Genomic DNA, 14,830 nt, shown 5'->3' with positions numbered 1-14,830 from the left:
ACAATAATTATATGCCAAGAGCAGTACAAAATGTACATACATATACATACACAGTTGAAGTCAGAAGTTTACATACCCTTAGATTTGGGTGGTTGAAAACCGCCATAAAAAAGCCAGACTACGGTTTGCAACTGCACATGGGGACAAAGATCATACTTTTTGTAGAAATGTCCTCTGGTCTGATGAAACAAAAATAGAACTGTTTGGCCATAATGACCATCGTTATTTTTGGAGGAAAAAGGGGGAGGCTTGCAAGCTGAAGAACACCATCCCAGCTTTGCTGCAGGAGGGACTGGTGCACTTCACAAAATACATGGCATCATGAGGCAGAAAAATTATGTGGATATATTGAAGCAACATCTCAAGACATCAGTCAGGTCAGGAAGTTAAAGCTTGGTCGCAAATGGGTCTTCCAAATGGATAATGACCCCAAGCATACTTCCAAAGTTGTGGCAAAATGGCTTAAGGACAACAAAGTCAAGGTATTGGAGTGGCCATCACAAAGCCCTGACCTCAATCCCATAGAAAATTTGTTGGTAGAACTGAAAAAGTGTGTGCGAGCAAGGAGGCCTACAAACCTGACTCAGTTACACAAGCTCTGTCAGGAGGAATGGGCCAAAATTCACCCAACTTATTGTGGGAAGTTTGTGGAAGGCTACCCGAAACCTTTGACCCAAGTTAAACAATTTAAAGGCAATGCTACCAAATACTAATTGAGTATATGTAAACTTCTGACCCACTGGGAATGTGATGAAAGAAAAAAGCTGAAATAATTAATTCTCTCTACTATTATTCTGACATTTCACATTCTTAAAATAATGTGGTGAGCCTAACTGACCTAAGACAGAGAATTTAACCTAGGATTAAATGTCAAGAATTGTGAACCTGAGTTTTAATGTATTTGGCTAAGGTGTATGTAAACTTCTGACTTCAACTGTATATTACCTCAATCCGAGGCCACCAGCAACAATGTTAAACACCCTAACCACTGTCCCAATAAGGGATATCTGAAGGGCATGTGCTTATTGGGCCACTATAGTTAGGCCCTGTCCAGAAGAAACTCCTCCTACCTAGGAACTTATGTAGATGAATCTACTTGATTGGTGTAAGGAATAGATGAATGCAACTTTGATATAAATCTCAGCTCTGATAAAAGTACACTCAAGAAAAACTATTTTTATTCAATCATAGTGATTCCGGAGTAACAATAAAACAGGTTAACATGCCCCACCAACATTAGACAACTATACAAAAAGCCTTTAAAAATCGCTGAAATAAGTAAGTCAAATCAACGATGAGACTCGTCAGATTAACTGACATCTGACACAGACATGGTAGCGTAGTGGAAAGATCAGAGTATCGTGGACCAAGAGGTTTTGAGTTTAAATCTCAGGTGAAGACATGATTAATAATTACTATATACATGAACATGCACAATGAAATTATTTATGTAAAATATGTAAGTTGAAAACTGCATGTTAAAAGCAATGTGTCGGTGTGAAAGTATCCCTAACCTTGCCAAAAGACAAAGACCTATGAATGGATCAGTGGTTCACTAATCAGGGCCTTGATTGGCTCTGCAAAAGTAACAAGGCATTATGTTAACGAAACATACATTTTGGGGGTATTGTTTCTTTGGGAACATCAGGCGACGTTCTGACAACTGATACAGAGAAATGTTCTTGCAACATGAAACATGTCTAGAACATTAACATCTTAGATTCTGAGAACATGGCAACCATGTTCTGTGTATGTTTGGTGGGACGTTGATGGAATATTCTCCTAACCCTCAGAAAACTGGACACATGAGACATGTCTAGAACATTCATATCTTATGTTCTGAGAACACGGCAACCGTCTGGACACAATGTTGTTGCAACGTTACCATGAAACGTGTCTAGAACATGAATATCTTAAATTGGTAACCACGTTCTGGGTAAGTTCTATTTGACATTAAGGGAATGATCTCTTGGAAATATTCCTTGTACATAATGGAAACATTCCTATGAAAACGTTAATTAATGACCTAATGAGACTCTTTAGGGAACATTCTCTAACGTTTTGGGAACGTGTTTTGTTAGCTGCATCCTCACCAACTGCACCATGCAGACAATTCCTGGTTAGTGGAAGGCAATATTTGTCTGGCTAATCATTAGGGTGTTTTTGGTTGACCTCCACGAACGTGACCAAAGATGTGACTGCAACTTTAAAGCGATTCTAAACATACAAGCAGAACAGAGGATACAAATGAAAGTGACATTTGAGACTCTCTTACCAATTTATTATACACATGTTATGTTTTTTTTAAATATGGGGATTAAGAAACGCTTATTTCAACATTTATAAACAATATGCCTGTTAATCTGAGCCTTGCTGTTCAGCTGTCACAGATTCATCTCTCCCAACTACACTCATCGACTTCCGTACAGTTGGTGTTGTTAGCCTTACTACTCGAACACACCCAATGAGATGAACATTATGCAAGACTTTGCTCTCACATAGTCACACAGAGTATCTGCACATGTGCACGGGTGTGCGTCACGCTGCTACAACCGGGTAGTTACGGGACCAAAACAGCTGAGAAGTTTAACCTCGCACTACAATGCTCCTGGTTGTGGTGGAAATTGACCCACTACTACTGTTTACTTCATTAAGCTACAACATCTCACTGAGTGTACCTTTAAACTTAACCTAACCTATGACCTGACCAAGGCCACAGGGTTCCGGTCTAGAAGCACACTTTCCACTGTACCCAGTGGACTTTTTTTTCTTTCGGTATTGCAGTTTAGCTGAATTCAAGCCCAAAAAGATAATTGCCATGGAGTAGTCCACACTGAAAATTGCAAATAAGACACCTTAGTCATCACCTTTAGTCAAGTAAATATTTTTTTCCATAACTCACAGCCAAAGATATTAACATTTATACTTCACAAAAAAATAAACGCAATATGCAAGGTGTTGGTCCCATGTTTCATGAGCTGAAATAAATTATCCTAGAATTGTTCTATACGCACAAAAAACATTTCTCTCAAATTGTGTGCACAAATTTGTTTACATCCCTGTTAGTAAACATTTCTCATTTGCCAAGATAATCCACCAACCTGACAGGTGTGGCATATCAAGAAGCTGATAAAACAGTATGATCATTACACAGGTGCATTACACACATTACACACCTTGTGCTGGGGACAATAAAAGGCCACTCTAAAATGTGCAGTTTTGTAACACAATGCCACAGATGTCTCAAGTTCTGAGGAAGCATGCAATTGGCATGCTGATTGTAAGAATGTCCACAAAAGCTGCTGCCAGAGAATTTAATGTTAATTTCTATACCATAAGCAGCCTCCTGCGGGAGCCGCCACCTGCAGGATCATCTGAGACCAGTCACCCGGACAGCTGATGAAACAGCTGAGTATTTCTGTCTGTAATAAAGCCGTTTTGTGGGCTTTTGATTGGCTGGGCCTGGCTCCCAATTGGGTGGGCCCATGACTGTTCTTAATTTATTTAAATTGACTGATTTCCTTATATGAACTGTAACTCAGTAAAATCATTGAAATTGTTGCATGTTACGTTTATATTTTTGTTCAATGTCTGCCATGCTTCTGGATGATGTGATGACGCTGCTCGCGCTTGTTCCAGTGCACACTGAGTGCTAGCTATCGGCTCTATAAAGCAGATGGCAACCACCATGAAACGGGGTATGTGAACGTGAGTAAATTACATTTAAAACAACGGGTGTCTATCTTGGACTATAACTCAGGACCTGACCCATCACCTTATGCCATTACTGCACCACAGTGGCAAGAAGTGACATCTCAAAAAACACCAAAACTATACAAAACATAAATGGCTCCTAGCCTCCCACACATAGGCTACTTTCTGTCCCTAACACTAAAACTGAAACCAAATAACATAAAACCTAAATAGAAATGTTTTTATAAAACTTAAACTAACTAAAAACTAGTAAATCAGATCTGAAAACTGACTGAAACTAAACTGAATTTCAAATAAAAATCTTGAAACTAATAGAAATATATACTAATATAAAAACACAAAACTATAATAACCTTGGTGTGCATGTGTGTGTGAGTGACTACATTCTGCTTTGTAAATGGAGAGAGGGAAAGTAGGCGTGCAGCTGTATGTTCGTATTTTTCCTCTTGGTCAGCACTTCATTAATGCCCCGCTTACACATTCCCTAACTGGCCTAATTTATGGACAACCTACTGGGTCTTTATAGTCTAATGACAAGTCAAGTACAGCAGGAGTGGCTGTAATACTCCAGTCTGCGTCACACACAGCTGGGAGTCTGGGTCAAAGTATTACATTAAAACACCCCATTGACTTCTACACTAAGCTTATGGCTGCCAATGCCTGCCATAAAGCTAAAACTTTACAATGAGCAGCAGAGTTGGATGACTACTCCTCGCTGATACAGACCACTATTTACAGAACATTGAATTTGAGTTGCATTTCATAACAAGACAATAACTGTATTTTGGAAACTATTATTTTGAATCAACTGAATAATGTCTGTCTGTCTTTCTTTATGTATGTATGTTTGGAAAATTGTTCAAATATTCCTGAGGTGTGATCAGCTTTCAATACAGGATGGGTAGAACTGTGTCCTGCTAGCCATTGAAAAGGAGTTTAGCGTTATAGTACACACTGACCTCTATACCTATGCACATTACTTGCAGCCTCCCTCTGTAACATTTTACAGAGAGCTGACAGGTATAACACTATATTACCTGTTATAAGCATATATGAACTATAATGTCTTATTATAAGGCGTATAATACTGTATCTTATTTCTCTCTATGAAGCCTAAGGCAAAGGTCATATACAGGCAGGCTCTTGCCTTGCAGGCTGACTGATATTGTTGTGCCCCATCTCACACGTGTCAGGTTACTGTATCTCAGTCAAGTTTCCTTTGTCACTGTTTTTCCCCTGCAAGTGATACTGTATGTCTCCTGACTTTGTTTTGCTTACAAACAAGCCTCTACCACTGCCATAATCTCACTAACAAATTTGTTGGAAAATCATCCATCACCCACCCATGGTCTGAATAAGGCAGTTCTTCAATAAACAGACTTCAGACTAAACTAGCATATGGAATGGATTTAAGATGGCCATACCATGGACCATTTAGCTATTTTATTTAGAATTGTAGGACCAATGTAGGTATAAAAAAATATACATATTAAATTTGGCCTCGTCTTCTATAGCCCATAAACGCATTGAATAACACATGCCTAAATGGCAAAACATACAGTCCCCCCAAAAAATCATAAGGAATAAGGTTTTGAAGTGTCTGTCCTGTATACAGTATAGGAAATATAAGAAAGCTCAGGAATATGCACTGAACTAAAATATAAACGCAACATGTAAAGTGTTGGTCCCATGTTTGACGAGCTAAAATAAAAGATCCCAGAAATGCTCATTTGCATAAAGAAGCTTATTTCTAAAATAAATTGTGCACACAGTTGTTTACATCCCTGTTAGTAAGCATTTCTCCAAGATAATTAATCCACCTGACAGGTGTGGCATATCAAGAAGCTGATTAAACAGCATGGTCATTACACAGACAATAAAAGGCCACTCTAAAATGCACACAACACAATGCTGACTGCAACTGGCATGCTGACTGCAGGAATGTCCAGCATGTTCATTTCTCTACCATAAGCCACTTCCAACTTTGTTTTAGAGAATTTGGCCAACTGGCCTCACAACCGCAGACCACGTGTATGGCGTTGTTTGGGCTAGCGGTTTGCTGAGGTCAACGTTGTGAACAGAAAGCCCAATGGTGGCTGTGGGGTTATGGTATGAGCAGGCATAAGTTACGGACAACGAGCACAATTGCATTTTAACAATGGCAATTTGAATGCAGAGAGATACCATGATGAGATCCTGAGGCCCATTGTCATGCCATTAATCCGCTGCCATCACCTCATTTTTGATAATGCATGGCCCCATGTCGCAAGGATCTGTACACAATTCTTGGAAGCTGAAAAGTCCAAGTTCTTCCATGGCCTGCATACTCACCAGACATGTCACCCATTGAGCATGTTTGGGATGCTCTGGATCGATGTGTACGACAGCGTATTCCAGTTCCTTCTAATATCCAGCAACTTCGCACACCCATTGAAAAGGAGTGGGACAACATTCCACAGGCCACAATCAACAGCCTTATCAACTTTATGCGAAGGGTGATGTGTCGCGCTGCATGAGGCAAATGGTGGTCACACCAGATACTGACTGGTTTTATTAAGGTATATGTGACCAACAAATGCATATCTGTATTCTGAGTCATGTGAAATCCATAGATTAGGTTGTAATGAATTTATTTCAATTGACTGATTTCCTTAGATGAACTAGCTCAGTGAAATCTTTGAAATTGTGGCATGTTGCGTTTATATTATTGTTCAGTACATATAAATATATGTATTTCTTTTACACGTATTTAACCCCTTTATTTGGAGCACAAAATACTTCCAAACTTCCTGGTACTGGGAGAACACCATCGTGTTTGTGGGAGTCTCCTCTTTCCTTCAAGTGGTTATATTAGTTTGTAGGCCAAACCTTTCGCACGCTACAAACATTTTTGTGAGAAGACTACCGGTCTGTCAAACAGTACTGTAGCTCTGCCACTTTCCACCGCAGATGCAGAACGCCAACATAGGCAGATGCGGTGAATTGAGACGCAGCCCATATCTCTAGCTGAAACAGACAAATTGTTATGGGGATTTTCTTATTATGTTAATTGGATTGACGCAAAGCAGCCAATCCATAAACATTCAAACGTCAAACAGTAACCAGTTTCTCAAAGATCATTCTGGTTTAAACATGTTGATTCCACTTAGGGACATGGAGCTATATCAGGTATGCTGCAGCAATGTTAATGACAGCCTAATAAACAGTCTAGCCCACTTTTTTCCTCCATCATGTACACACAGACACACCACACACACATGCATGCACGCACACACACACACACTCACACACAAAATACTAATTGTGCTTATGAAGGTCTATCAATCCCTATATTGGTAATTCATCATTACCATTGATGTTTTGCGGTCTCCTGCTGCTCAGTAAATGTCACATGAGGAGATCCAAAGCATTTTCTTTTGAGCTCAAAGCATAGTTAAGCAACATTAGCACAGATTCTCTGTTTGGGCCTCAATCCATGTGGGTAAATAGATATTATGACTAACGGTCATTCAGTGGATCTACTGGTTATTAGTGATGGGGGGGGGGAATCGATACAGTTACATATCACAATATTATTTTGTAGGTAGCATTAGCTAGCGCTAGTTGGCTGTACCTGCGCCCAAAACGCCAGTATTTTTCATCCTATAGCTTGTTCTCCATCTTATTTTTAAATAGTGTGACCTTTAATAATGTATTTGACTGATTGAGGACTAGAGTGGTCCTCAGTAACAAGTCCAGACATGTTGCCAGCAGGTGCATTTAAAGGTCAGGACAATCTAGCTCTCAGACATTCCACTGATTTGTATGACAAGAGAATGTACAAATACACCTATCATTTGTCCACAACAGAACATCTTGTGACATTTGCAGAAGTCTTGTCTCTCACCTTGGAGCTGTCGTCATGTGAACGCTGGTAGCGTTTCCAGCGGCAGCCATAGATCCCAGTGAGGAAGGACAAACACAGCTGCTTCTCATAGACCTGCTGCAAGGGTTGGTGCTTCACCATGCTCCTTCAGCCTCGGCTCGCCACCGGTCCGCTAGCATTCCACACTGAACAAGGAAGCCTGCAGGAGAAGAAGACCGAAACATCTTGAAGATAATTAAAAACTGGAGAGATCATTTGGAGAGAATAAAGTAACTTGAAGGAAGATAAAGGAGTGTTTGTGTGGAATACCGTTTATTATATTTTCCAGCTACTCAACATGATGACTGTCTTTCCAGTAACTGAACTCCATGGTGATTGTTGTGATGAACAACAGGAACCCTATAAATCCTAAAAACATGCATGAATATTCTGTGCCTTAGTCATGTAACTGGGGTAGCCGGATTGTGGATCAGTGGATTGGTTTCTTTACCTTTACTCATGGTAACTCTTCCATCCGAAGCCTCCAACCATCCTATGATTAATGAGTTCTTGGCAACCAAGCACACATCAGCATATTTCAAAATGGCCTGTTAAAAGAATAGCCTGCTCGAGAAAGAGGCCCAGTATATTCAGCTCCCATTTGCCTCATGCTTTTTAAAATGCTGGTTGTCTTGGTTGCGTTTAAAAATGTCCTCTTGGCAAAGATAGCTTTTTCATACCCTTTTGGAGAACAAGGAAACCTTTCCTCAAATTGCTGACACCTCTGTTCTGGAGTCACTGTCTATCATTTATTTTATTACTCTGTCGTTCAACATTTTCATCTTGACAGTCATTTAAACAGCAGTATTACGTAAACAATACCTTTGAAAGTGTCTCAATGCAACTACTGTAGTATGAACCTTCCTCATGGCTTCATAATACTTAGACACAACCAATGGGTCAATTGTCTACAGTTGCAAAACAAGAGTCGATTTTGTGAAACATTGACCTTCAGTTCTCTTTCTAACTGCTTTCGATGGTGCAGCTGCAGAACCTTTTCAGGATCTGAGGACCCATGCCAAATCTTTTCAGTCTCCTGAGGGGGAATAGGCTTTGTCATGCTCTCTTCACTACTGTCTTGGTGAATTAGGACCATGACAGTTTGTTAGTGATGTGGACACCAAGGAACTTGAAGCTCAACCTGCTCCACTAAAGCCCTGTTGATGAGAATGGGGGCATGCTCGGTCCCCCTTTTACTGTAGTCCACAATCATCTCCTTTGTCTTGATCACGTTGAGGGAGAAGTTGTCATCCTGGCACTACATGGCCAGGTCTCTGACCTCCTCCTAAGCTGTTTCATCGTTGTTGGTGATCAGGCCTACCACTGTTGTGTCATCGGCAAACTTAATGATGGTGTTGGACTCGTGCCTGGCCGTGCAGTCATGAGTGAACAGGGAGTACAGGAGGGGACTGAGCACGCACCCCCGAGGGGCCCCCGTGTTGAGGATCGGCGTGGCGGATGTGTTGTTACCTACCCTTACCACCTGGGGGCAAATAGAATACAATATATACATTTGAAATGAGTAAAGTAATGAGAAACTGGAGAGGTGCTCTGAAACAGTAGGTAAAACATATTCACATTAATTATGAACTTTTTGGATGAAGCAGCCTGGTCCCATAATAAAAGAGTGAACAATCTCAAGTTGCAACCTTCTCAATTATTGTGAAAAATTCTTATTACAATAAATTCTTAATGTTGTGTGACTAGGAAAGGAAATCATACTATATATCTGTAGGACTGAAACACATCATCCATCCTCTGGCAACTCACTTGATACTGAGGACCAATACCATGTTTTAATGGACAAAATGACAAATTAATGTCCTTTCAATTCAACACATATCAAGCCAAACCCAACCTCAGCACCCAGAACCAAATCAGCTGAGGCTGTCATGAGAGACTAGGCCTAACGACATGTGATGCACTTTCCAACATTCAATGAAAGTATTAATTACATGTAAAACAGAACATGATTCAACTTTTTGTCTATTATCTCATCTACAGTGTACTCGGAAAGTATTCAGACCTCTTGACTTTTTCCAAATGTTTTCCTCATCAATCCATACATACCCCATAATGACAAAGCGAAAATAGGTTTTTAGATTTTTATGTACAAATGTATAATAAAAAAAAAAAGTAATATATTATTTACATAAGTAATCAGACCTTTTGCTATGAGACTCGAAATTGAGCTCAGGTGCATCCGATTTCCATTGATCATCCTTGAGATGTTACTACAACTTGATTGGAGTCCACTTGTGGTAAATTCAATTAATTGGACATGATAGGGAAAGGCACATGCCTGTCCATATAAGGTCCCACAGTTGACAGCACAAGTCAGAGCAAAAGGAATTGAGGTCAAAGGAATTGTCTGTAGAGCTCCGAGACAGGATTGTGTCGAGGCACAGATGTGGGGAAGGTTACCAAAACATTTCTGCAGCATTGAAGGTCCCCAAGAACAGAGCGGCCTCCATCACTCTTAAATGGAAGATGTTTGGAACCACCAAGACTCTTCCTAGAGCTGGCCGCCCGGCCAAACTGAGCAATCGGCCTTGGTCAGGGAGGTGACCAAGAACCCGATGGTCACTCTGACAGAGCTCCAGAGTTCCTCTGTAGAGATGGGAGAACCTTCCAGAAGGACAACCATTTCCGCAGCACTCCACCAATCAAGCCTTTATGGTAGTGACCAGACGAAAGCCACTCTTCAGTAAAAGGCACATGACAGCACGCTTGGAGTTTGCCAAGAGGCACCTAAAGACTCTCAAACCATGAGAAACAAGAGTTGGTTTCATCAGAACAGACACTCTTTGGCCTAACTACCAAGCTTCATATCTGGAGTAAACTTGGCACCATCCTTATGGTTGTGGCAGCATCATGCTGTGGGGATGTTTTCAGTGGCAGGAACTGGGAGACTAGTCAGGATCGAGGGAAATATGTACTTTGCTCCGTTCACAGAGATCCTTGATGAAAACCTGCTCCATTGTGCTCAGGACCTCAGACTGGGGCGAAGGTTCACCTTCCAACAGGACAACAACCCTAAGCACACAACCAAGACAACGCAAGAGAGGCTTCGGGACAAATCTCTGAATGTCCTTGATTGCCCTAGCCAGAGACCGAACTTGAACCTGATCGAACATCTCTGGAGAGACCTTAAAATGGCTGTGCAGCAACACTCCCCATCCAATCTGACAGAGCTTGAGAGGATCTGCAGAGAAGAATGGGAGAAACTCCCCAAATACAGGTGCGCCAAACTTGTAGTGTCATACTCAAGAAGACGCAAGGCTGTAATCGCTGCCAAAGGTGCTTCAACAAAGTACTGAGGAAAGGGTCTGAATACTTATGTAAATGTGATATTTTATTGACAGCTGACCCTTACCTACTGACTCTTACCTTAACCCTAATATTAACCTAACCTTAATGCAAACAAATTTGGAAATTATATATCAGTTTGCCTGTCAGCCACATCCCCTTAGTTTTTCCCTACCTCAAGCTGAAAATCAATTTTACACGAGAACATACGGTATCAATCATTGCCAAAGCTACACTTCCACTATCTCCTCCACTCTGTTGATTTACCAAATCAATGCTACCATGCCAACCTAAACGAGATAAGCACGAAAATATTTATTGGTCTTTTTAATCACACCAGCGGTTCGGATGAGCGTCAGTGTTCTCTCAGTGAATGGCTGTCAGATGAAGACATAGAACAGTGACAGGAGCCCATTTCCTGGTTAATCTTCCCAGACAAAGAGAGCAGTGAATTTCCCCCTGTACTTTATCACCTAACAGACTGACCGATTCTCAGAACGGAGAGATAGAGAGAATGAGATTGAAAACGTGAGTGGCTGGCAGCTCCAGCTGTATTATCTGGTTTCCTCAGCTCAGCTGTGTTTTGTGTAAAGCTACTGTGCCAGGTCCACTGTTTCCATGACGCTGGAATGAGCTCCCTATCAGCCTTTCACAGATCTAGCCTGGTCCTGGAATAGGGTTTATTCAAGAAATAAGATTGATGCTTTATTGAGTAATGACCATATAAACCAGTGGAGGCTCTTCAGATGAGAATGTGGAGGAGCATTCTCCTCAGTGAATTTCATAAAAATAAAAATAGTGAAACATTAAAAAAGCAATCCTTTTTATATAAAACTATACTAAATATATTCACGTCACCAAATAATTGATTAAAACACACTGTTTTGTAACAGTCTACAGTAGCCTTAACAGCACTTTGTAGGGTAGCGCCATGGTTTAGCCGGAGGACAGCTCGTTTCCGTCCTCATCTTGGTACATTGGCTTCAATACAAAACCTAGGAAGCTCATGGATATCACCCATTCCATAAATTTACAGTAATTATGACAACTTCCGGGGGACATCGTCCAACCCATCAGAGCTCTTACAGCATGAATTGACATGATGTCCACCCAATCAAAGGATCAGAGAATGAATCTAGTACTGAAAGCATAAGCTACAGCTAGCTAGCACTGCAGTGCATAAAATGTTGTGAGTAGTTGACTAAGAGAGAGAAAGACAATAGTTGAACAGTTTTGAACAAATTAATTAATTGAAAAATGAAGGAGAAGCAAGAGAGCGAGAGATACATGTATTTTTCTTTTCACTTTCACTTAGCTAGTGAATGCAGCTAGCTAGTTTAGCCTACTCAAAATACGGCAGAGAGGGATGCTATGTTAGCTAGCTGGCTATGGCTATCCAACACTGGAACCCTTCCAAGTCAAGGTAAGCTTTTGGTTCAATTCATTATTGCCACTGGGGTCCACAGGTGTAACTGCTAAACTGTTTGCTGACTGTACACTGTACTGCATGATTGTAGCGGGTTTACTAACGAGTTAGTTCTAGTGGCTAAGTTGACTATGAAGTTAGCTAATATAGAGACAACAATGTAGGCTGTGTATAGCGGTTAGCGGTTATGATATGAAGGTTTGGCTTCGAAAGTTTTTTTCACCTGGTCACAGACAGCTGATGTGTTTGTTGTACACTGAAGTCTACAAGCGAAGGGACAGAGGAGGAAAGCGTGTAGATGTGAGAAGGAATTACACAATGAGTAAAATTATTATCCTGTTTGTATGTGGCTGCTATGAAAGTGAACTGTGTTTGCGTGTGATCTGGGGTGTATTCATTCCACCGAGTTTGTTGAAAAACACATCTTAAGCGGTAGCAAACAGAACAAAACAGAGATAAACATATACTAACTATATTGAACAAAAATATAAAATGCAACATGCAACAATTTCAAAGATTTTACTAAGTTACAGTTCACAGGAGGAAATTAGTCAACTGAAATAAATGCATTAGGCCCTAATCTATGGATTTCACATGACTGGGAATACAGATATGCATCTGTATTCCCATGACTGTGCCAGATAAGGTATCTGTATCTGTACAGACACCTTAAGAAAAAGGGCCTCACTATGAGCCTCAGGATCTCATTGCGGCAATTTTTGTGCATTCAAATTGCTATTCGATAAAATGCAATTGTGTTCTTGTCCGTAGCTTATGCCTGCCCATATCATAACCCCACCGCAACCATGGAGCACTCTGTTCACAATGTTTACATCAGCAAACCGCTTGCCCACACGATGCCATACACATGGTTTGCGGTTTTGAGGCCAGTTGGACGTACTGCCAAATTCTCTAAAACGATGTTGAAGGTGGCTAATGATAGAGAAATGGACAATCAATTCCCTGCCAGTAGCTCTGTTGGACATTTTTGGAGTCAGCATGCCAATTGATGCTCCCTCAAAACTTGTAACATCTTTGGCATTGTGTTGTGTGACAAAAACACACATTTTAGTGTGGCCTTTTATTGCCCCCAGCACAAGGTGCACCTGTGTAATTATCATGCTGTTTAACCAGCTTTGTGATATGCCACACCTGTTAGGTGGATGGATTATCTTGGTAAAGGAGAAATGCTCACTAACAGGTATGTAAACATTTTAGAGAAATAAGCTTTTTGTGCACATTTCTGGGATCTTTTATTTCAGCTCATGAAACATGGGACCAACACATATTTTTGTTTAGTGTACATTACCAAAAGTATGTGGACACATGCTTGTCGTAAAATCTCATTCCGCTCAGCCACAAGAGCATTAGTGAGGTCGGACAATGATGTTGGGTGATTAGGCCAGGCTTACAGTTGGCTTTCCAATTCATCCCAAATGTTTCGATGGGGTTGAGGTCAGGGCTCTGTGCAGGTCAGTCAAGTTCTTCCACACGGATCTCGACAAACAATTTCTGTATGGATCTCGCTTTGTGCACAGGGGCATTGTAATGCTGAATCAGGAAAGGGCCTTCCTCAAACTGTTGCTACAAACTTGGAAGAACAGAATTGTCTAGAATGTAATTGTATATTGCAGGGTTAAGATTTCCCTTCACTGGAACTAAGTGGTCTAGCCCGAACCATGAAAAACTTTATTCCTCTTCCACCAAACTGTACAGTTGGCACTATGCATTTGGGAAGGTAATATTCTCCTGACATCCGCCAAACCCAGATTTGTCTGTCAGACTGCCAGATGGTGAAGTGTGTTTCATCACTCGAAAGAACGCGTTTCCACTAATCCTAGACCACTTAGTTCCAGTGAAGGGAAATCTTAACCCTGCAATATACAATTACATTCTAGACAATTCTGTTCTTCCAAGTTCGTAGCCTTCCAAGGGTTGGCGCCCCCCCTTGGGTTGTGCCATGGCGGAGATCTTTGTGGGCTATACTCAGCCTTGTCTCAGGATGGTAAGTTGGTGGTTGAAGATATCCCTCTAGTGGTGTGGGGGCTGTGCTTTGGCAAAGTGAGTGGGGTTATATCCTTCCTGTTTGGCCCTGTCCGGGGGTGTCCTCGGATGGGGCCACAGTGTCTCCTGACCCCTCCTGTCTCAGCCTCCAGTATTTATGCTGCAGTAGTTTATGTGTCGGGGGGCTAGGGTCAGTTTGTTATATCTGGAGTACTTCTCCTGTCCTATTTGGTGTCCTGTGTGAATCTAAGTGTGCGTTCTCTAATTCTCTCCTTCTCTCTTTCTTTCTCTCTCTCGGAGGACCTGAGCCCTAGGACCATGCCCCAGGACTACCTGACATGATGACTCCTTGCTGTCCCCAGTCCACCTGGCCGTGCTGCTGCTCCAGTTTCAACTGTTCTGCCTTATTATTATTCGACCATGCAGGTCATTTATGAACATTTGAACATCTTGGCCATGTTCTGTTATAATCT

At 41.2% G+C, this 14,830-nt stretch overlaps 1 protein-coding gene across 2 annotated transcripts in view; it reads right to left on the bottom strand.

Moving 5' to 3' along the window:
* LOC110537442 (glycerophosphodiester phosphodiesterase 2) overlaps window positions 1-14,830 on the bottom strand; it is a 69,154-nt gene that overhangs the window by 40,357 nt on the left and 13,967 nt on the right. Inside the window, exon 2 of one of the 2 annotated variants that reach the window (XM_021623495.3) lies at window positions 7,601-7,778. In XM_021623495.3, the coding sequence (XP_021479170.2) occupies window positions 7,601-7,720 (120 nt within the window). In that variant the 5' untranslated portion in view covers window positions 7,721-7,778. Of the gene's footprint in view, window positions 1-7,600; window positions 9,102-14,830 lie in introns of both variants that reach the window. The other variant, XM_036937394.2, reaches the window with a different exon arrangement.

This window comes from Oncorhynchus mykiss, chromosome 12, assembly GCF_057628025.1.
Source record: "Oncorhynchus mykiss isolate SJ-2025 chromosome 12, ASM5762802v1, whole genome shotgun sequence".
NCBI lineage: Eukaryota > Metazoa > Chordata > Actinopteri > Salmoniformes > Salmonidae > Oncorhynchus > Oncorhynchus mykiss.
The sequence above is the reverse complement of the archived record's forward strand: the minus strand, read 5'-3'. Positions and strand labels throughout refer to the sequence as shown.